Here is a 21,463-nt window from a genome sequence, read left to right as displayed (position 1 = left end):
GTCACTTACACCAAATCAGACAGCCGTGGTCTTCCTCTCTCTGCTTTTTGGTCCTACGATTTCTCTCCCCTCGCAGCATCCTTCATCCATACGAACGGCATTGATTTTAAAGAAGGGGAGCTCTCCTCTCACCCCTTACAGATCGCAGCTGACATCAAATTAGAAGAAGTTTCATGGGGTCGTTAACCCATTGTATTGCACAATTCTATATTTATACCACTTTGCCATTAAATATTTCTACTCAATTAATTTTCTTCTGCATGTAATGAGGCAACACTTGGCCCCGCAAGGCGCCATTTGGGAGGTAGCACTTGGCTAACCGTTTCCCTTTGTTCCACTGAAATAGGGCTTCAGCCTTCTCTGGAAGAGAAAATAGATCACAGTCGTTCGCCTGCTATCAGATATTTGGCTTCTTAGACACTCCAGATCTGTGGATACACTAATAGGCTTCTTGGGCTTTTGCAAGGGAGCCGGTATCGGTGCCGCTTGTATGCTTAGAGAGATATACTTAGAAAAATACATTAGGACTTATCGATCACCCGCGAAAATCAATCATGTATAAGGGTATAAGTGGCCGAGGATAAAGATTGGTTCGGGTAATGCAAAGGGACAGAAATGATCAGTCGCATTCTGCATGAGCGTGATTAGAAGAGGATCCGACACCTCATCAGAAGGTGCATCAGCTCGACCAATTATCCAGCAGGCAATTTTCAGCAGTATTGAAGAGTTGATCTAAATCATTGTCATGAATCTTCTTCTCTCCCTCCCCCCCCTCACCCCAGGCGCCTCTGTAATTCAGGTGACAGCCAACGACGCAGACGACGCCACGTACGGGAACAGCGCCAGGGTGGTGTACAGCATCCTGGAGGGGCAGCCGTACTTCTCTGTGGACCCAGAAACCGGTCAGTGTCAAGTTCATAGTCAAATCCACCCGGGAATACTCCTAATGCACTCAATATACAGCTATATGTGGTGCACTTTGTATTCACGCCTCTATTTTGTTTCATAGCGTAGTGTAGAAAGCGTGACGTCAAAGTTCACTGCAGAGAATTTTTTTTAGAAATTATCGTCTGTATCCTGAATAAACTAATTTGTTTTCATTGGAATCAAGTTAAAATCATCCTGTTTTTTCACCTCCTTTTGAGAAGACAAGTGTTAAAATAAGTTGATATTTTTGCAGTGTTGAGATCTCTCCAGCTCAGAAGCAGTGATTTGATTGCAGACATTTTATCTAACACGTCAAAAGTGAACATCACGTCTCGGTGTTAGTCCTCCAGAATCAAAAGACAGGGGGCTGCTTTGTTTGTTTAGCACCAAAATGTAGCACCCATACAAGGACAAGTCCATCATAAGAAAAGGGCAAAAGATTATAATGTCTCCTCCTCGAGTGTAGCCTCAGTAGACCAGCATGCACTGCAGACATGAAGGATGTTAGCTAACTCCTCACTATTTCTTCAGTGGAAAACCTCTTATCCTTGCTCCAACAATGCTACTGCCATTGCACTCTCCACCTACACATGAAACCCACAAGTTTACACCCTTTCATCTGGAGGTGGCCATTCTGGGAAAACGTAACAAATCACTAACTGGAGCAGAAATAGAGGAGGCAAGCTGAGCTTCACCAAGAAAAGGAAATTAAAACAATTCATCACGAAATAACTCCGGGAATGCTGTGAATTTTCCTTTAACCGAACCAGAAATACCCAACGTCTGCCTCCTCCTCGCAGGCTGACGGACGGACGGACGGACGGGCGGGGGAGGGGTGCGGAGGGGATTTGTAGTAGCCGAGAGTGGCAAATCACCAACCCCAAAAATCTAGCCGCTTGCTAGTTTTAATCATTAATGTGCGCTTTGGAACACATCCCGCTCGTGTCTTTTTTGCTTAAACAAAAGGGAAACGTCAAAAAAAAAAGCCATTTGCAGATTAGCGGAGGGATTAACAGTAATATGGTTTATCCCACATGTGGTATGTAAGCTGACATCCCCTCTTACACAAAGACATGCCTGGACATCACATTATAAGCAGGATTTGTTTCTCCTCTCCTCCTCTGTGTGTGTGTATTGTAGTCATTAAGCAATAACAAAGGTAGACGGAGGTATAGAGCGAGGCGCGTGGTGCTGCTGTAAAGCGGCTATATACGTTTGCTACCCTTTCCTGAACGATCGCTGTTCTCTTAACGGCGTGTTGTCCGTGAGATAAATTGCACTTTGTTCGAAGAAAAAAAAGAAAAAGAAGTTGCATTGTGTTTCCTTTTTGCCACGTTATGCATGTGAGGGGGAGCAAAGAGCAAGCTGGAGGGCCAGGCCGGTCTGATCTGAGCATGAGTGATGCGCCTCGTCAGCCTCTTCCTTCTTTCTTATTGTTTGATATGCAGTGAATCATCTATTCAGACTGGAAGTGATGATGTTTGTCAAAGCAGTTTATTTAGGGTGAAATTTATGTTTTTCATCTTTATTCTCCCTCTCCACTACGCCTGTCTGCTTCCACCCACCCCACCTGCTTCTTTTTTTATTCTGCTTCAAATTAAAACGTGTAATAGCAGACAGAATTTAAGACCGTCTCTGATGGGAGATGGAGCACACCTTTTGAATATGCTGCCAATTACAGCTTCACTCAGTCTCTGTCCTGACTCCAAACTAGAGATCTAACGTGTCAGAGCGGAGAAGTAAGCAACCGCACGGCACTTGAAAGGCTGAACATTAACAGAGTCTTAATTCCAAAGAGGAGATAAATGATGGCGAATGCATTTTGGAGGCGAATGTTAACGCGTAGACAAATTAAAGGAATACGCTGTGGTTTCGGTAGATTGGCCCCTTTGGTCCGCTTGCCAGTTAAATCATGAGAACACAGACACCGAAATGTGCTCCTGTGTGACCGCCGAGCTCCACGCCGCTGCCCGTACTCAGCAAGAGAACTGACCTTTCAGTAATAAAATGTTCTTAGTGGTTTAATTATCTGGCCTGTGGATGCATGAATCTAAGAAATGAAATATCATTAATTCAATACAGCTGATGCAGACAGGCTTATTTTTAGAACTATTCCAGGTGAGTACAGTGATCTTTAGATATCCAGCTGTGGAAAAGGTTCATTATTTTTTATGTCATATGGCGGGTTGATGCCAGACTTGTATATTTTAAAACATCAACGTTAGAGGTGCACATACTATGTATTGGCTCTGTTCATACTGTACATAATGTACATGCTGTATTTGTGCTGCAAATAGCGACTATTTTCATTATCAATTAACCCTTAGAGACCCACATAGATGCATTTTTGTCTTTTTTAGGGGGGTCCAGGGGGTCTTTAGGGGGAGATAGCAGGTCAGCAGTAGATGCCACATAGAAAGTGGTGTACATCATCTGAAAGCTGAGAATCTGAAAGCTGAGATGCAGCTCAGCACTGTGTGTCAAGTTGTTCACAAATCAGAAATATAAATTAATTAATTAAATTTTGTGGTTGATACCATTTGTTACACAGATTTGCTGCTAAATTTAGCTATTTTTTACCACTCAAGAATTGATAGAAATGATCAATAATCCCTCCAAAATGCCACATTAAGAAACCAAGACCTTGAGGAACACCGTAGAAAAAGCCATGCTGTGATTTGGGATCAAGAACTTTTGACATCTGCAAGAATTTAATTCTTCGGCGATTGAATGGCGAGCACTTGTGTTGTGGAAACTACTCAGAAAACCCTCTTATATTCAGTCTACCTAGGAAAGCCATCCATCCTCTGAATGTCAAGTTTCATGAGGCTGTGATTATCCTAGAGGTCACCACAGGTCATTTTATAAAGTGAGGTCAAGTTTAAACAAATGGTCTCACTAGGATGAAATGGCTCCTATGGGGACTAACATCATCACACATGAATACAGTTGGGCTCATTGGGTCCACAAGAGTCTCAGCTTTACAGTGATACCCAATTTATCAAGACTGTTTAGGGACCCCAGTATGCAGAAATATTCAAATACACCATTTTTAGAATAGGAGAAAATAATACTGCATGAAAAAACTGCATGTGATTATCATAAAGTGGGTTTGTCTGTAAAGGGGAGACTCATGGGTACCCAGAGAATAGATTTCCATTCACATATCTTGAGGCCAGAGGTCAAGGGGACCCCTTTTAAATGGCTGTCAATTTTCCCCTCGCTTAAATTTGTTGCGTTATTTAGCGTCCTTCCCAACAAGCGAGCATAACAGGTTGGCACTAAAGGATTCTGTAGGTTTTTCTAGTTTCATATGATACCAATATATTCACCCTAGCTAGAAAACTGTTCATCATTTAGTCTTAAAAAAAACGTCCATCTCAGTGTAAGTCCAAGGTGACGTCCTCAAATGCCTTGATTAGTACGACCAACAGTCCAAAAACCCAAAGATATTCAGTTTATGATTTATAAAACAGAGAAAAACAGCACATATTTGCAGTTGAGAAGCTATAATGAGGGATTTTGCGGCATTTCTGTTTGAAAAATAACTCATCTCACAGTGACTGTACATTACTGACATAATAAAGCGGTATGCACTTGCATATTGAACATGCATTCATTTGTATTTACAGTATACTGTATGTGTATGCACTTTGCTGCTGTTTGCAACTTGTGGTTAGATTATGAACTGCAGTTTGTTGCAGTGGAACTTGTTATGTGCAGTGACAATAAAGGTCAGTCTACTGTAATGTAATGCAATTTAGAGCTGCTATACCTGATATTGTGTATGTTAGAGTTAGAGTGAATCACTTTGAGAACTAGCTCTACGTTGTAAAATAACTGATCAGTTTTATCTGTTTTACCATAAAAGCATAAAAACTACTCTGGTATTTTTTTAAAGGAGGAGGTTTAAGCTGATATTTACACAGATCTTATTTTCCCACGCACACAAAAGATATTTCTGCTGCTACAAAACGACACTTGACCGCAGTCGAAGGGTCAACAAGGTCACGGGGTCCTCTTGTGCTGAGCACTCCTCAGAAAAGGCTTTCAGTTATAGAAAGTGAAGAGTGAAATGGGCAAATGAGCTGCTGATGATGCATCGGAGTCCCTCTAAGCACTTAGAAAGAAGTGGTTAAAAGTTTTGTGCTGCATTTCTTAGCAAAGTCAGATTTACAACTAGATTTTTAACAAATTAAACATTGAAAAATGTATTAGTATTACAGCTAATGATTATTTTCATTATGGATTAGTGCACGAATTATCATCTTGATTGTTTGATTAATCATTTTGTCTATAAAATTTTTATCTGATCATCAGTTCACAACCCAAAGATATTCAGTTTACTGTCATATATGACAAAGAAAAGCAACAAATTCCCTCATTTCGAAAGCTGAAACAAGAAAATATATGGCATTTAGACTTAAACAAAATCACTGAAACGATTCATTGACTACTAAAATACTTGCTGATTAATTTTCTGTCAACCGACTTATTGTTTCAGCTTTAAAAAATGTCTTTTATACATCTTGAAATAAAGAGTCTTATGAGTCTACAGACTGTAAAGCCCTCAACAAACAAATGCACTTGACTGAGTAGGCTATTAAATAACCAGATGGGCGTTCGTTTTTAAATAAACTCTCAACCATAAATCTGTGCATTTCATCCTCAGGCCTGATCAAGACAGCGCTGCCTGGCATGGACAGAGAAGTCAAAGAAAACTACCAGGTTGTGATCCAGGCTAAAGACATGGCGGGACAGATGGGCGGGCTCTCCGGCACCACGACGGTCAGCATCAGCCTCTCCGACGTGAACGACAACCCGCCGCGCTTCACCAAGAGTGAGTACAGCCTTCTGGAACACACGGAGTGACCAATACTCAGCCCATGACAACCACTCGTCAGTGTGAGCCGGTGCCAGGCAGGCAGCCCCCATCTGGTGTCAGTATCAAAATGAATTTGGATTATTGCAGGGAGCTCTGGGTTTTGTGCCGGCTAAGGCGGGCCTCTTAAAGGCAGCGAATAATTAAATATAGAGCAATATGACAGAGCGAAGGGTCCTGCAAAGTGCATCAGATCAGCCCTGTAATCCCTATTAAATGAAGAGAGTACATTCACTGGGTTTTATCTCCCCTACTCTTCCTCTCTCTTTGTCTATCTCATGCTATTAAGTCTTTCTTCTGCTGCCTTTTACTCCATAAAACCAATGTTCTCAATTTAGTGCTGGAACTGTCCTTGGTGCATTTTTCCCCTCTTTTTGTTACCCTCTCACTCATCAATCATCAATCCTCCCTTTATACTCACTCTCAGTCTCTCCCCCCCCCCCCCCCCCCCCCCCCCCGCTCCTCCCACCCGTCTCACTTCCTCTCGTGCATCTGGCAAACGGCGACGGCAGCCAGATCAGATTGACAGATTACTGGTGTCGTCGTGTTTCCCCTCAGCAACAGCAAGCGCCGACTGTACAGTGGGCGACGCGTGTGCACAGCCCGCGAACGCGAGGCACACACGCGACCGCAGAACTCCCGCCGTCCCCCCATTTATCACTCCCTCCTCCCACCAGCTTGGGGGAGGGAGCGAGCAGGTGGGTGAAGGGGGGGAGACAGATGCTGTCATCTCAGCCCCCTCCACCAATGAATGAACAGTGAGAGGAGGGAGGGAGATGGATACGACAGGGATGGAGGAGGTGACAGGAGGGGAAGATAGAGGAAGAAAGAAGAAGAGTGATGCAGGCGACAGAAAGACAGCCTGTGATGGAGGGAGGGGGGGAGACAGACAGAGGGGAAGATTGAAAGAGGGAGAAAGAGGAAGAGATATTGTAATGGGACACCCAGAGGAGGTGGAGTGTCAGGAAGCGATATCATTGTTGTCTGCCGGAGTGATGCCTCTTCTTTTCCTCCCAATGCTAAATACCTGTTAGCCTAGGGAAACCTTCTCGTAGTGCGTTGCTTTCAGTGTATGTGTGTGTGTGTGTGTGTGTGTGTGTGTGTGGAGGCAAGTGTCAGCGTCACAGAGACCTGCCGACTCAGGCGTTGCCAAAACACTGTCAGCATGTTTTATTAGTGTGTCAGTGCTGTTTGTCTCCGCAGGCTGTGTGTATATCACGCCCGCTCCCTCCCGCAGTCCAGCTATTTATTTAAGCATACGAGATGCAGCCGGGGCCGCCGCGGCCGACAGGCAGCCATCAATTTACCCGCTTCAAACCAGGAAATCATCTTACAAAATAAAAAAAAAAGGAAGAGGAAGCAATTAATTTATGTTGAGCAAATTGGCCCAGAATTTATGTTACATCCTAAACTTCTGACTAGCGAGTCAATAGCGCTTGTAGCAGCTAACGTGAAAGGCCAGAATGTCTGTTTTGGAAATGAAATATGTTTCACCGCATATGAAATGGCTGCTCCACAGCTGATCCACAAACGTTGCAGCACTAAATCTCCCACACGGTTTTCTCCTTTTCACACACTCTCCCTCCCCAGCTGCTCTCTGATTGGCTCTGACTCACTCTCTCTCCCTGACTTGCTCTCTTGTATTCTTGCTCTCTGACTCACCCGCTTACACTCTTTTTTTTCACTAACAGGGTCATGAAATATACGCAGGTTATGACGCTCGTCGGGTGTCAGGGGTGGTGGTGATTGCCGGTGTATCCTCTGTGTCTTTGTAAATTAATCTGGGGTGGATTTTAGGGCTTTGATAATTCTTTTAATTGTGATTTTGTTTTTTTTGTATCTTGGAAATGGACATGAAAAGAAACACCAATTCCATCAGGCCCCGCTCACACACTCAATCTCTGACTCACTTACACTCCCGAGCCTTTCCATCTCCAACTTTTTCTTTTCCTCTACATGTTTTCATGAGACCACCAAATCACTCAGGTAATCTTCTTTCTCTCCAGCCGTCTACGAGTTCAGAGTGCCCGAGTCCACTGAGCTCGGGTCTGCGGTGGGAGTGATCCGGGCCATGGACGCCGACGTCGGCGAGAATGCGGAGATGGACTACAGGATCATCGGGAGCGACGGCCCCGGCATGTTTGATGTCACCACCAATAGGAGCACGCAGGACGGCGTCATCCTGCTGAGGAAGGTCAGCGACTCTCTGTTTGTGGTTTGTGAGGGGTTTTATGGAGCCGTGTGAGCGAGGGTGTACTTTCCACTGGGGATCAAGGGACACGTCGCCCTCTCTTTTCAATAACCCACATTTTCTCCCCCTATTTTAACGCTCTTGTGCACTCAATACTGTGCCTGAACGCATCCCTTGGACATAGACGGAGAACTGAAGCTTTTGCCGCTGCAATGTTGGGATGTGACGGTGAGGACATTTTCCCACCGGTTAATAAACTTAGCTAATAAACACCGGTGTTACCGATTACACAATATTCATAAAGTGTGCTACAATTGAACATCAAATAAAGATAAAACATTAGTTATAATCCTTAAGATTTTAGCCAGGTTGATTTGGCAACACCAGTGGTTACTGTTGGTAACAGCAAACACTCCTTGAACAGCTACTTTGTCAGAAATTCAACAGAAGAGCAACTTGTGTATCAGTTTACTACTCAGCCAAAAAAAATTCACGTTATTTTAATAAAGAAATCCGTCAATAATCAACCTTTTTCCATCAGGCCATGATGAGCAACCGTAATCCGATTTCATGCTGCACATCCACAAATTTTCCACACAGCAGCAGGACACATTAGAGTTAGTTACCTTGCTGAATAGTCGGAGGTGTGCAGCTCTTTTTCTAACAGCTCACCATGGCACCTTGCAATATTTAAAACGGATATGCTGTCAAAAAAAAATCCCATTAACGACCATGTTTTGAACAGAACATTTTCGATGAATGAGCACAGTGGGCGCTAACCGCGGTGACGAATGCGTCTCTGGTGACGGGTTTGCAATAAAGCCCCCCCTGTGTTTTGCTAGTTGAAAACCTTTATGGGAAGCAGCAGCAGCACACGTTTCCTGTGAATCCCTTTAGTGTAGCTCTCAATGAAAACTACCATATAGAGAGTAGGGATGCACCGATACCACTTTTTTCAGACCGAGTACAAGTACAAGTACGTACATTTGGGTACTTGCCGATACCGAGTACCGATACGAGTACTTCTCTGTGCCAAAAGACCCTCGTTAACAGCCAGCTGGAGGGTGTGAGCGACACACGCCAGGCTGGAGAGTCCTGCATACGAGGCGGCGCGCCGCGACCGGCTCTAGGTCGGCTAGGGAAGGCTCGGGGCGAAGGTGCTTCCCTGGGGCCGTGGCCAAAGTGTCACCGGGGTGGACTGTCCTCAGTGCGCCCCGACCGCTTCGTGCCCCCAGGGTGGGGCTCGGCCCACGTAAAAGGCGCCAGGGGTCTGCGGCGATTTCTGCAACCCACCCGACCCGTCTTGAAACACGGACCAAGGAGTCTAACGCGTGAGTCAGAGGGTGCTAGCAGCTGACGAGAGGTTAACGTCACGCTGCCGTAAAGTGGTATCGGTGCCTTTTTGCGAGTACGAGTACATGAGCACAGTATCAGACCCGATACCCGATACTGGTATCGTATCGGTTCATCTCTAATAGAGAGGTAATTACAGAAGGTGAATACATTGAAAAAATGCTATAGATAGAATCAAAAATAGTGTTTGAATTCATGAGGACAGCATACTTTAATTTAACATCACGTTTCTATGAATGAAACTGATTTTAAGTAGGGTTAGGGTTAGCAATTTACATAGCATGGATTTCAGGTTCATTTGTCAATTTCTGTGGACCGTATAATAACAATGTCATCGTAATCTTATCAGATATTATTTGCTAGATTAATGTAACTAAATGTAGGAAATAGCATTGTTTTTGTTTTTGTTGTTCTTATTTTTTGTGTTGTTTGAGAACTCTTGACTTCCTCCCTTCAAACCCAACCTGCTCCGTTGCTCAGAGCATCATGTCATTTGGGCAACAAAGGGGAAACAGCACAATGAACTGAACTCAATAAAGAAGAAAGTAATAGAAAGTTTTTGTTTTATTTCCATATGCTCCGACAGCCAGAGGATGGACAGTAGAGTTATTAGATTCCAACTTACACTTGCCTACACTCCCAGTACATGTTTTTAGTGAGATTCATTTTTCCCCCTCAGCTGAGACCAAAGCAGAAATATTGATGCTCAGTATGGATCGCAGCATTCAGCTGTGGTGTGTTTCTGATGTATTCAACAGAATCCGCCGGTTGCCTTATCAAGCGCACTCTCTGCAGCTTTCGATTGATCGCTTCCATCATGCCATCATTAAGTGGAAGATGACATAATTGCCTTTTGTAGCCGCGGCGGTGGCGGTGCTGTAGTGGATGTGGTGTGCGGGCAGCGCGTGTGTGGGGGACTGAGCATGCCCTAATTCTGAACCTACTAATTAAATGGGTTTGTCAAGTGGGAGTGTGTCCCATCTCCGCTTGTACCGATCCTTCAAAGCGACGTATTTCTCCCATTGACGTGCGCCCCCCCCACCCCTCCCAGCCTTAACACGAAACGGCGAAAATTACAGACTCATGTTATTATTCATGGCTTCAGAAAACGGCTCGTTCCATCTGGATTTTTCCGTGCTTTCATTGGCTGTTTCCAACGATCACGGACCCGGCATTCTTTCATATGTACAGTAGGCAGCCTGCGAGGCAGCTCACTCTGATCCAGCTGCTCCTGCTCAGCACCGGGTGCACATTCATTAAAATGCACCGCTCCCCAATTATTCCCATCAATGGGGGGATACCTTCAGTGGTTACAACTTCAAAATAAAGCTCAGAAAATGAACATGAAAGCAAAAACACACCGCCAACCTGCGCTGAAAATGCACAAGGACAGCAAACGGTAGCAGTCGTGCAGGAATCAGGCTACTAATCATTATGTACAGTCCATGAATTATAGGATGTAAGAGCAGTGTGCAGTAGATGCAGGATTATACGGGATCACACGGGGAAAATAGCAAAGCTGCTTCCTTTTAAACAAACAAATGGGTGAAATGAAAGCCTGTACACCAGCAGAAAAAGTCTAGCATAAATATACATTATTATTACAATCTATACATATATTTACTTGCAAAAGCAACAACCACTAAATGAAGCCTCTGTTAGTAATTACATATAATGCATCATCATCATCATCTAAATTTTAGGTGTTTAGTTCACATCATTTAAATGTAGATGTAGTGGTCTGTGTCCTTCAGCAGAATACCAGTCATGATCTTATTTTATTTTGTACATTCTGGTTCTTTTTAATCTTTCATCTTTATTAATGAATTCAGATTTTGAAATATGTACAACCTTGATACTCCCTTACAAACTTAAAGTGGTATTTTTTTTTTTTTTTCTGCTTTACAATTTATACTTTCCATCATGCAGTCAAATGAAACGGTCTCACCATCCAGTGAAACTGCAATATTTTCTCTTTTTTTGCTTCTATATTATTTTGATATACTGATCTCTTCACTTAACAAAAAATAAATAAATAATAAAACCAAAAAGAACAGATGTCACCCAGCAGACATCGAGAGATGACTTTGATTGTTTCATATCGTGTGGCAGGGATCAGGGAATCGAGTTGAAACACACAAACTTCTAAGAAGTTGGCAACATCTTTGTTTCTGAAGAAACCAAACCAAAGAACAAAAGAAAATATACACTAAATAGCATTAATACTCAATAACTGCAATAATAAGACTCAATAAAAATAGGAATTATAGTAAAACAGTTACCTTAGACATCCATTATTTGTCTAATCTATTTACTGTCTAGTTAAAACACTCTTTTTACTCACGCGTAATACCACTTTGTGCATTAACCCGCCCATGTTGTTGCCCCGTTAGTTTCCCATCAAAATGCCACATCAGTCATGTTATTCAGGACGTGGCAGCCGTTAATGAAAGGCTTTACATGTCCAAAGGAGCACAGGTCTGATGTATGCAGCTGCCCATGTGTGTCCATCAACGGTCTTGTTAGTGTCCTTGAACAAGACGCTGAGCCCCTTCACAAGCGCTCATTAGACGATGCTCGGGAAGAGATTGCCAGTTTAATGAATAAAATCCCAATCTGACCTGAAATTAAATGTGGCAGGATGCTCTGAATGGATATTAGTTTTCACAGAATCAACAGCTGAACGTGTTGCTGCATGCAAATGAGTTGTTTCAAAGTAAACATTAAGGGGCAAACAAAGAAACAAAGAAACTTGTAAAAGTCACAGTATGTCAAACGTGTTTTTTGCAGCCGCTGGACTTTGAGAGGAAGCGTCAGTACAGTCTCCGCATCCAGGTGGAGAATTCCCACATCAACCCTCGCTTCTTCTCCGTGGGCCCCTTCAGGGACGAGGCCACCATCAAGATCGTCGTGGAGGACGTGGACGAGCCGCCGGTGTTCGAGCGCGCCAGCTACGTCATGGAGGTGAAAGAGGACGCGGCCAGGAGCACCGCCATCGGCTCCGTCAGCGCGTCTGATCCCGACGACAAAAACAGTCTTGTCAGGTACTGAACCATGTCGCATCTTAAGGGAACATATGAGTGTTTTGAATGTTTTTGATCGGACTAAAACATATTTTATGGCCTATCCCACAATATGGTTCAGGGACAAGTGGTCACGCTTATACATATTCAAATTGGAGCAATTTTTAGTCCAATAATTGTGACATTTTTGATGATTTCTTTTCGCCATTTAATGCATTCAAGTGGTCTTGGACTATTTATGTAAAGCACTTAATACGTTCTATATTCAAACAATACAGGAGCTCCCATTAAGTGAATTACTTAGATATTAACTGTCATGTGAAATGTAGTAAATAGTGGATGTTTGTCCTTAAGATTCTCTTCACCATAACAAAAACACTGAGCTTTTTAAGCATTAAAATACCTAATGACGCCTTAGCAGAGAGACACATTCTTCTGTTAGACATACCAAATGCTGCTAACTACCGAAATGTGACAAAAGTTCACTTATACGACTTCAGTTCACGGAGATGCAAAATGATGCAAGTATTCTATTAAACGGGAGTAATGGCAGCGGGGTGTGAGGCTGCGCCTTCCACTCTGTCTCAAAGACGTTTTCATTTTTATGATGCACTAAGGGAGTTGGCTCTCAAGGTTGAAGTTCCACCACTTTATTGCAGGTGTCAAATATGATATCATTCTCTTTTATCGCCCATCATCAAGGAGGTAGCTACCCCGTGGCATTTAAAGCCGCGCTGTGGAGGAGGAGAGGAGGAGGAGGGCCGGGAAGCCTGGGGGCTGCCTGGCATGAGGAAGTCACTGAGACGGTTATCTTTATTAGCTCGCCACAACACACGCATACACGAGCACGTTGATGTAAAGACAAAATCCCTCAGTAAGCAAGGATGTCTGTGTGCATGAATGTTCGTATGTGCAGTATATATAGACACATCTACAGACGCTAATACTTCTTATCAGATGTTAACCAGTCAGTGTCATTCCAAGCCAGTGTGATGAAACTTATTATTGATATTCAAGCACCTAGAACATGAACAGTATTCAAGGTTCTGAATAAAGGAACGAGTTCTGAATAGTATATATAAGTGGATAACCCAGAGTTTCAAAAAGCTGCCAACTCTCAGAAACATTTATTAGCCCTGGTTTCAATGAAGCATTTAAGTGCTGCAATATTCTAAATTATGTTTCCTGTTTTCAGCTTTTCCAAGCGCAGACTTTTTTGGAAAAATATTGAAAACTTTGAAATAGTTTTGTGTGAAAATTTAACAATTTCCAGATTGAATATATTCATTCAAAGTCTCTTCTATCCTCAGGTTTGAAACCCGCATACCGTGTTCGAACACAAATATGAACTGTAAGCGTGGTTTTTGGGAATTTGAAAAAAAGATTTGTGTAGCAGATTTTGTGTTAAAACTGGGCTGAATGTCAGGTTCAAGTTCATTCTTGACCTCAAGGTCCATTTAGTAGCTAGTCTGAGGTTTTTCACTTTGTTTCCACAGCAGTCAATGTTAGCCAGCGTGGACAAGAAGTCCTTAAAGTGCATACAAATTTTACTTCTTCCATTCTATGACTACTGGCAAACTGTCTGTTGATGAAGATCATGTGATGTGATCACAAGTTCCAAAATAACTACTAAATAGACCTTGAGGTGAGATTGTCTTGTTGAGTTTTTTAGTCGTCTGGGTTCAGTATCACCACTTTTCAACATTTCAAAGTGTTGCCAGGACTTGCTTTACATCGCAATAGAGTCATTTAACATCTAAAAACTGATCCAAACACAGCTCAGGTCAAGCTAGACATCTTTTGACCTGCAAATCCCCAAATCAATACTTATGCTGGATTCCCACTGACTCTTGCTCTTGAAGAATATCTTCTGAAAATACCGTGGCCGAGCCAGCCGGGCCATGTAGCTTCTGTAGGGAGGAAAGAGGATATATGTCCCAACTCGCTGATCACTAACATTTCTGTAACCCTCCCATGTCCTTCTGCCTGGCCTCCCATCCAGCCAGCTGCCTGCCTGCTGAGAGCAGCACTTTGGGTGCCCAGTCAGGACGAGGCGCGCTGTTATCTCGCTGTCATTAATCAGGGGAAGGGTTAGGCCCAGCCAGCTGAATTATTGGGAATATTAGAAAAGCAATTAGTAAAGCCCACGGCCGACGCAGATTTAACGAGGTTAGAGTTACTGTCGGGCAGGCGAGGTTGGTAGGAGAGGCAGGCAGAGACGAGGAGGGAGTGTTTAGATAAAGACACTAAAATGGTTGAAGCAGTGGGGAGGGGTTGGTGAGGGGTGTGGGGGGAGGATACGCGGAGAGGGGAGAGTGGTGCGGCGGTGCATTGAGAGCCCGAGTTCATAGTCTCCCCTCGGGGGTCTCCTCCCTCTTACGCCGGCCCTCCTGATGCCTGCTACTCCATTAATCACACTGATGTATCACAGTAGTCTGGGAAGCAGAGAAAAACAACACGACTGGATAACCTGTTGGCTCGTGTGTGTATGTGCGTGTGTGTGTGTGTGGGACTGCAAACACTTACATAAATCTGTCATCACCAAAGGACAGGACTATTCAACACTGTTAGCCCCGTAGAAGACCGTAGACCATATATGTTAAAGGGTCATGTATACAGTTTTACTTACCTCTAGTTGTCATGCAGATAGTTTAGGTTTTATGTGTGTTCATGACATTGGTAGTTAGGCATTTAAATACTGTGTGAAATCAAACAAGAAATGCATGAACTGGTGGGAGAAAGTAAGAGCACACACATGCACGAGCACCGCCGCATCGTAACTACTTCACAGACACAGAGCGGAGAGAGGACCTCAACTCAACAACGCTACCTCATAACAAGTAACCGCGGCAGTGCTAGTGCAGAGCTGAGTATTCTCTTCCATTCTCGAGGAAATGTGTGGCGGCGACGCGCTTTGAGTTCAGGCTGGTGCACGCCAAGGGTAGCAAACGAGCAGGGAGGCATCTGATTGGTTCTTTCCAAGCGGACCGCGAGGCAGTGATTGGTAGACGTTTTTACAGGATTACAGCAGCTACAGATGACGGCTCTTCTCCGGTCCTTTTTCAGAGTTCATAAGTAATGGATCGCTGTCAGGGTGTAAAGACCATTTCAACTAATATAACAAACAGTGTATACTGGAGAACATCGTCAACCCTGCCTTTAACCGTTAACCGACAAGATTAGTGCCTCGCATGCAGCGGTGCGCCAGCTGCAGTGTATGTGCATAACAGCTTATAGCTGAAACGCGTTTGTTTTCTTTGCCCAGAATAAGCTAAGAAAGAGCCTTTATCTGTGAGTGCTGGTGATTTATGTCTTTATGTTGACTTTATGCTTTTCTATGTGGTATTTGTGTGAAACTTTTATGCTGAACCCCCGTGGAAATAAGATTCAAAATGAAAAGAAACATTCTGTACACTATTGTCTTTGTGTGGCGGCAGATGTTTCAGAGGCGGATATATCCAAAGTCGTGCACCACAAACCTGAAACTCTCTGCGTGGTTAGATGACACAAAGGGTAATTGGGAAAGTACTGTATGTTTTTTTTGTGATTTGTGTAAAGTGACCCTTTAAACATTAGTCTGAAAATGTTTAGAAGCGGTTTATTACCGTCTGTCTGTTTGGCTCGTTTGTGCAGGTGAAAACAAATTTTGTTCTCTTCAGCAAAGTTGGCCTTTCTTCGGAGGGCAGAACGCTGCTCGGATTGATGCTAAAATTAATCTTTTTTTTCTTAATGTGTCGTGTGAATAACAAAGAAAGGAAATAATGGCAGAGTGCAGACAAGTCCATCATGCTTAGGTTGACTTGTTTTGAGTACCTCCCGCCTGCTGAAACCCCATCTAACCACACAAGAATGTCAATTTAACTGAGACTCACCAGTAAATGTGACCATTTTCACTCCAGTGCACACCTGAGAAACTCTGTAAATGTGACGGTACCCTGTATCCCTCACCCAGGGAACACGACACATTTCCACACAGCCTGAGTGCACATGTTTAGAAGCTGATCTGTGTGTGTGTGTGTGTGTGTGTGTGTGTGTTGTGCAGGTACTCTATTGATCGGCGCACGGACATGGACAGAATGTTCAACGTCCATGCAGGCAACGGGTCGGTGTTCATCCTCAGGGAGCTGGACAGAGAAGACAACGCCTGGCACAACATCTCCGTCATCGCCACAGAGTTCAGTAAGTGCAGCGGGACGGGAAGCAGACGTTTCTGCTCGCCCACTTCCTGTTATTCTGTTGGTCCAAATTGGATTTTTTGGAGATTTTATACTAACCTCTGATTGTTGTGTTGAAGTGAAAAAAGGGTATTTTGTGGAGTACTAGAACAGTCAGTGCCAGCTCGCCCAGTATTGGCTGCTAGCTGCTGTTTGTTTCCCAGCCCGAGTAGCACTCCAATACAATAAACTCAAAACAGTTATTTGAAACCGGCTGATATTAGACAGGCTTTTAATCCCAATGTGTCCTGTTATTGTAATATTACAAACTCATCTTCTCCTGTTGTAATTTAATGTAAACTCAACACTTCCTTCATGTCTACTTGTTGTCTTGATAAATTCAGTATAATGTCCACAGCTTTATTTCCATTAGTGCAACAACAACGTCTTGTTGTACTCACCACTTTTAAAAGAACTACTGATCTCATTCACTAACTAATTGCCTTTCCTTGCCTTGGTGTTCCTTTACTGTCAATTCAACTTCATGCAGATTCACATTAACATGGAAAGGGATGGGATTATGCCCTTTGAGATGCTGGAAGACTTTCAATGTGAAAAGCATACAGGGAGTATTGAGTGACACTCTCAACACATCCTGCGACTTTCTCGCTAGATGTAGGGACTTTTTGGTGCTGCTGGGCTACTTTCATCAGAAAAGAGTTGGCAACACTGGGCTGGGTTTTTCGTTTGGATGATTTTTAAAATCTAGCGTGCTCTTTACCCGAGCTTTAACACCGATCAAAAGAATGGCAAAATAGAATGGACATACTGTTCTATTTTGGCAATTCATTTCAATATACACTCACCGGCCACTTTATTAGGTACACCTTGCTAGTACCGGGTGGTCTTCATCTGCTTCAAGGTTGAACGTGTTGTGCGTTCAGAGATGGTATTCTGCATACCTTGGTTGTAACCTTGAGTTACTGTTGCCTTTCTATCATCTCCAACCACTCTGCCCATTCTCCTCTGACCTCTGACATCAACAAGGCATTTCCGTCCACACAACTGCCGCTCACTGGATATGTTCTCTTGTTTGGACCATTCTCTGTAAACCCTAGAGATGGTTGTGCGTGAAAATCCCAGTAGATCAGCAGTTTAATACTCAGACCAGCCCGTTTGGCACCAACAACCATGCCACGTTCAAAGTCACTTAAATCCCCTTTCTTCCCCATTCTGATGCTCGGTTTGAACTCCAGCAAGTCGTCTTCACCACGTCTAGATGACGTAATGCATTGATTTGCTGCCATGTGATTGGCTGATTAGCTATTTGTGTTAACAAGCAATTGAACAGGTGTGCCTAATAAAGTGGCCGGTGAGTGTACATGTCACAGTTGTAAGAAAAACTTGCGCAACCATGCAAAATAAATACGCAGATAAACTCAGAGCAGAAGATTGCTGGGTATGAGATGTCTCTGTTGATGAATGATGAAATTTGTGCACTCTGGAAATACACTATATTATGTTGAATTTTTCATTTTATTTTTTACTCACTCATATAGCGACTGGCCTTCTATTTTATCTATTCAATATCTGAATATTGGCTTTTATTTGAGCATTTACAGTAGTCCTTATTTGCTTCAGTGAATCTCCAAAATCCAATTTGAGTGTTCGTACTTGCAGGAAAATAGTCATTTACATGTCACATAAAATTTATATTATATATAAATATCATTATTACACTGTTGTCCAACATTATTTGTACATTTACACATGTACTCTGGTAGAGTTTCGTTTGGTAAAGAAATAATTACCTGCGTAAATTCACTGTTCCCACCTTTTGTGTTTCCTAGACAACCCGCGCCAGATCAGCCGCGTGCCCGTTTACGTCAGAGTGCTGGACGTCAACGACAACGCTCCGACATTTGCCACCAATTACGAGACGTTCGTGTGCGAGAACGCTAAGGCTAATCAGGTTGGTATGACCAAACACAAAGCAGTAGTTGTGGTTTCATCTCGACTTCCTCATTAGGATTATGTGTCCGCTTCCAGTTCAGCATGTAATTAGCAGACCTCAGAGAGCATTTGTAAATCTCTCACGTGTGTTGTGAACTAGAAGAAGTGCTACAGGTAGATGGGTGGGATAACAAATACATCTGGGGACCTCGAGCTCATCCCTCAGGTTGATGAATACAGTTTTCAGAACAGATTCAAGAAGTCAAGAACACATTTACAGTTGTCAAAAGGAAACAGCTGCATTATAAACTATTTACACATCACAATCTTACAGCTGTCTTTTGAGCTGTACTGCTGCCAATTCTCCTAAGTTAGAAAACCCAACGCATCACACATAAACTTTGACATTTGAGTTTCAGTACTACATATTTTTATGTTCACACTCCGGTCTGAACCAAATGTTGTTGTCTAGAGTTGATCTGGGCTCACAGGAAGTGTGATGACCCGAGCCCTGACTTGTCAGACTTGCACTATGAGCTGTGATATTCAAACCAAGAAAAAAGAGTCTACACAGAATATTATCTTTCAGCTGCAGTGGTTGAAGAAGTACTCAGATCTTTTACTTAAAGGGACTGTTTGTAACTTTTTAAGCGTGTAAATGTAGCGGGTCGGCACACATGCGCGTTCGCATATGCGCGCTCGCGTGTGGCCGGAGCCTCGTCTCCGCTGCCTGCTCTCCTTCACTCAGACACACTGCGTGTTCTCGCATACTCGTTCCACCTCTAGACGTGAACGCGCGCTCACTCCACACTGCAGAAGAGTTAGTTTAGCTCTGAGAATATCTAGTGAATGTAGAGTGGACGTTTGTGCAGAAATAACTGCTGCAGCTCCTCCTTCCGTGTCTTGTGAAGTGACGGGGCTCCTCAACGAGTTACGTTATCGTCTCGTTACCGACCGGGTGCCGGTGTCTTCGGCTGCTGGCTGCGATCGGGAGGCGATAACGTAACTCGTTGAGGAGTCCTGCTGCTGAAGCCTGCGCTGAGGCAGGAAAAGCCAACACTAGGATCAGCAGTGATTCATGGAGAGACCTTCGTCTGGTCAGCTAACATTACTGCTAAGCAGCTGAAATATAGAGTGATATTGTGCTTTTAGCTGACGTGTGTCGCCTCACTGTTTTGAGCGATGCTCGCTCATGTCTATGTAGAGCGAGCACAAGCACGACGCTGACTTTCGTTGATTTCACGGCCACAGGTGTCGCTGTTAAGAAGCATTTCTGAAAGTTACAAATAGTCCCTTTAAAGTATCAAAATGATTGGATTAGATATAGTGATGCATTAATCTGCAAGCATCACCTTAAAGTGGAAACTTAAATAGCTTCCATTATAAGCCATAATGTATAAGTTAATTATATTTTGTATTAATTATCTGAATCTGCAAAGTAACTAGAGCTGTCAGATAAAGGTAGTGGAGTAATATACGTACTGAAGTACTGTACTTGAGCATTTTAAATGTTTACCGTCAGGGAATCTCTGAGGTTTATTACTTGTTAGCTTGCCATTAACGGTTTGTCTTTATGAATTCCCCAAAGACCAATCTACCCCTTTAACCAGAATTAACAGCTGATGTTAACATGCAAATACAAGCCACTAACAAGCTTGTACTGTTGGTATCTTTGTTAATTAGGTGGTTTACAGCCAATATGACATCATACTGTATACTGTGAGTAGAATAGATACTTAATGTGTATAATGAGGTAGCTATTCCTTTAATATTGCATTGTATCAAGCCGCGTGGGCAATATAGCAAATGAAGGATATACAGCCCATTCTTTTATTTACAAGTTTGTGTGTTGCTCACTTTTCAGAGGATACAAACCGTGAGCGCCACAGATCCTGACACGCCACTCGGAGGACACCGGTTCTTCTTCAGTCTCGCACAGGAGGCTGCTGGGAAAGCCAACTTCTCTGTCCGTGATAACAAAGGTAATACACTCTCAGCTGAGTCTTGCGGTCATCACATTAACTTCAATCTTCTGTATAATGTTCCCATAAGGCACTTACACCTGTTGTTAAACTCAACCACATCTACTGCTGCACTGCACATGATGTGATTTATAGTTTTTTCATCTCGCAGCACTAAAAGCGAATTCACAGACCAAATGAAATTTTCCCTCAGTGTTTATTGAAATATTCATTCAGGTTATTGATTGCTGCATAGTAACCGGACATCCTGTTGTTTTCAGACAACACGGCCTGGATCCTAACACGGAGGAACAGCTACAACAGTCTGCAGATGAGCATCTACCACGTGCCTGTGGTCATTTCTGATGGAGAGTACCCTATGCAAAGCAGCACCAGCACCCTGACCATCAGAGTGTGCACCTGCGACCGCGAGGGCAACATGAAGCTGTGCAACGCCGAGGCACTCACAGCGAGGGCGGGACTCAGCACGGGAGCCCTGGTGGCCATTTTGCTTTGTGTCATCATTCTGCTCAGTGAGTACAGACTGCATGAGAAGCAGCCACCTGCAGCTCACTGTGCAAACATTTGATTTTCAGTTTGAGCCTTATTTTTACTTTTGCATTTCTGAGAGCTACACTTGAGAGCTTCCTACTATGGCAAAGCACCTTTCACTATACTATGACTTTTTTGACATGGCAAACTATATTATGACATATTTATATTTTTTATTTTTCTATTTTAACTTTACTATATTATGACATTTTTATGAAATACTATATTATGCCTTTCTGACATTTTGATTGGCATACTATACAATTACGTCTTAATGGCATACTATACTGTAATATTATTTATGATATTTTTATGGCATATTATACAATGGCATTTTTTATGGCTATGACTTTTGTATATCTTTTACAACATATTATTCGACATACGACTTTTTATGACAAACTATGCTATGACTTTTGTGTTGCGTTTGTTCAACATACTATATTATGACTTTTCTTTCTTTTTTT

General features: G+C 43.1%; 1 protein-coding gene across 4 annotated transcripts in view; it reads left to right on the top strand.

The window, feature by feature from the left end:
* LOC141759807 (cadherin-6-like) overlaps positions 1 to 21,463 on the top strand; it is a 209,364-nt gene that overhangs the window by 181,350 nt on the left and 6,551 nt on the right. For all 4 annotated transcript variants that reach the window (XM_074622205.1, XM_074622204.1, XM_074622203.1 and 1 more), the window contains 8 exons: positions 783 to 902; positions 5,600 to 5,767; positions 7,816 to 8,003; positions 12,144 to 12,397; positions 16,419 to 16,555; positions 18,381 to 18,502; positions 20,348 to 20,465; positions 20,726 to 20,977. In XM_074622205.1, the coding sequence (XP_074478306.1) occupies positions 783 to 902; positions 5,600 to 5,767; positions 7,816 to 8,003; positions 12,144 to 12,397; positions 16,419 to 16,555; positions 18,381 to 18,502; positions 20,348 to 20,465; positions 20,726 to 20,977 (1,359 nt within the window). The remainder of the gene's footprint in view (positions 1 to 782; positions 903 to 5,599; positions 5,768 to 7,815; positions 8,004 to 12,143; positions 12,398 to 16,418; positions 16,556 to 18,380; positions 18,503 to 20,347; positions 20,466 to 20,725; positions 20,978 to 21,463) is intronic.

The sequence above is a fragment of the Sebastes fasciatus genome, chromosome 21 (genome assembly GCF_043250625.1).
Source record: "Sebastes fasciatus isolate fSebFas1 chromosome 21, fSebFas1.pri, whole genome shotgun sequence".
NCBI lineage: Eukaryota > Metazoa > Chordata > Actinopteri > Perciformes > Sebastidae > Sebastes > Sebastes fasciatus.
Note: the sequence above shows the minus strand (reverse complement) of the source record. Positions and strands in the feature narration are given on the sequence as shown.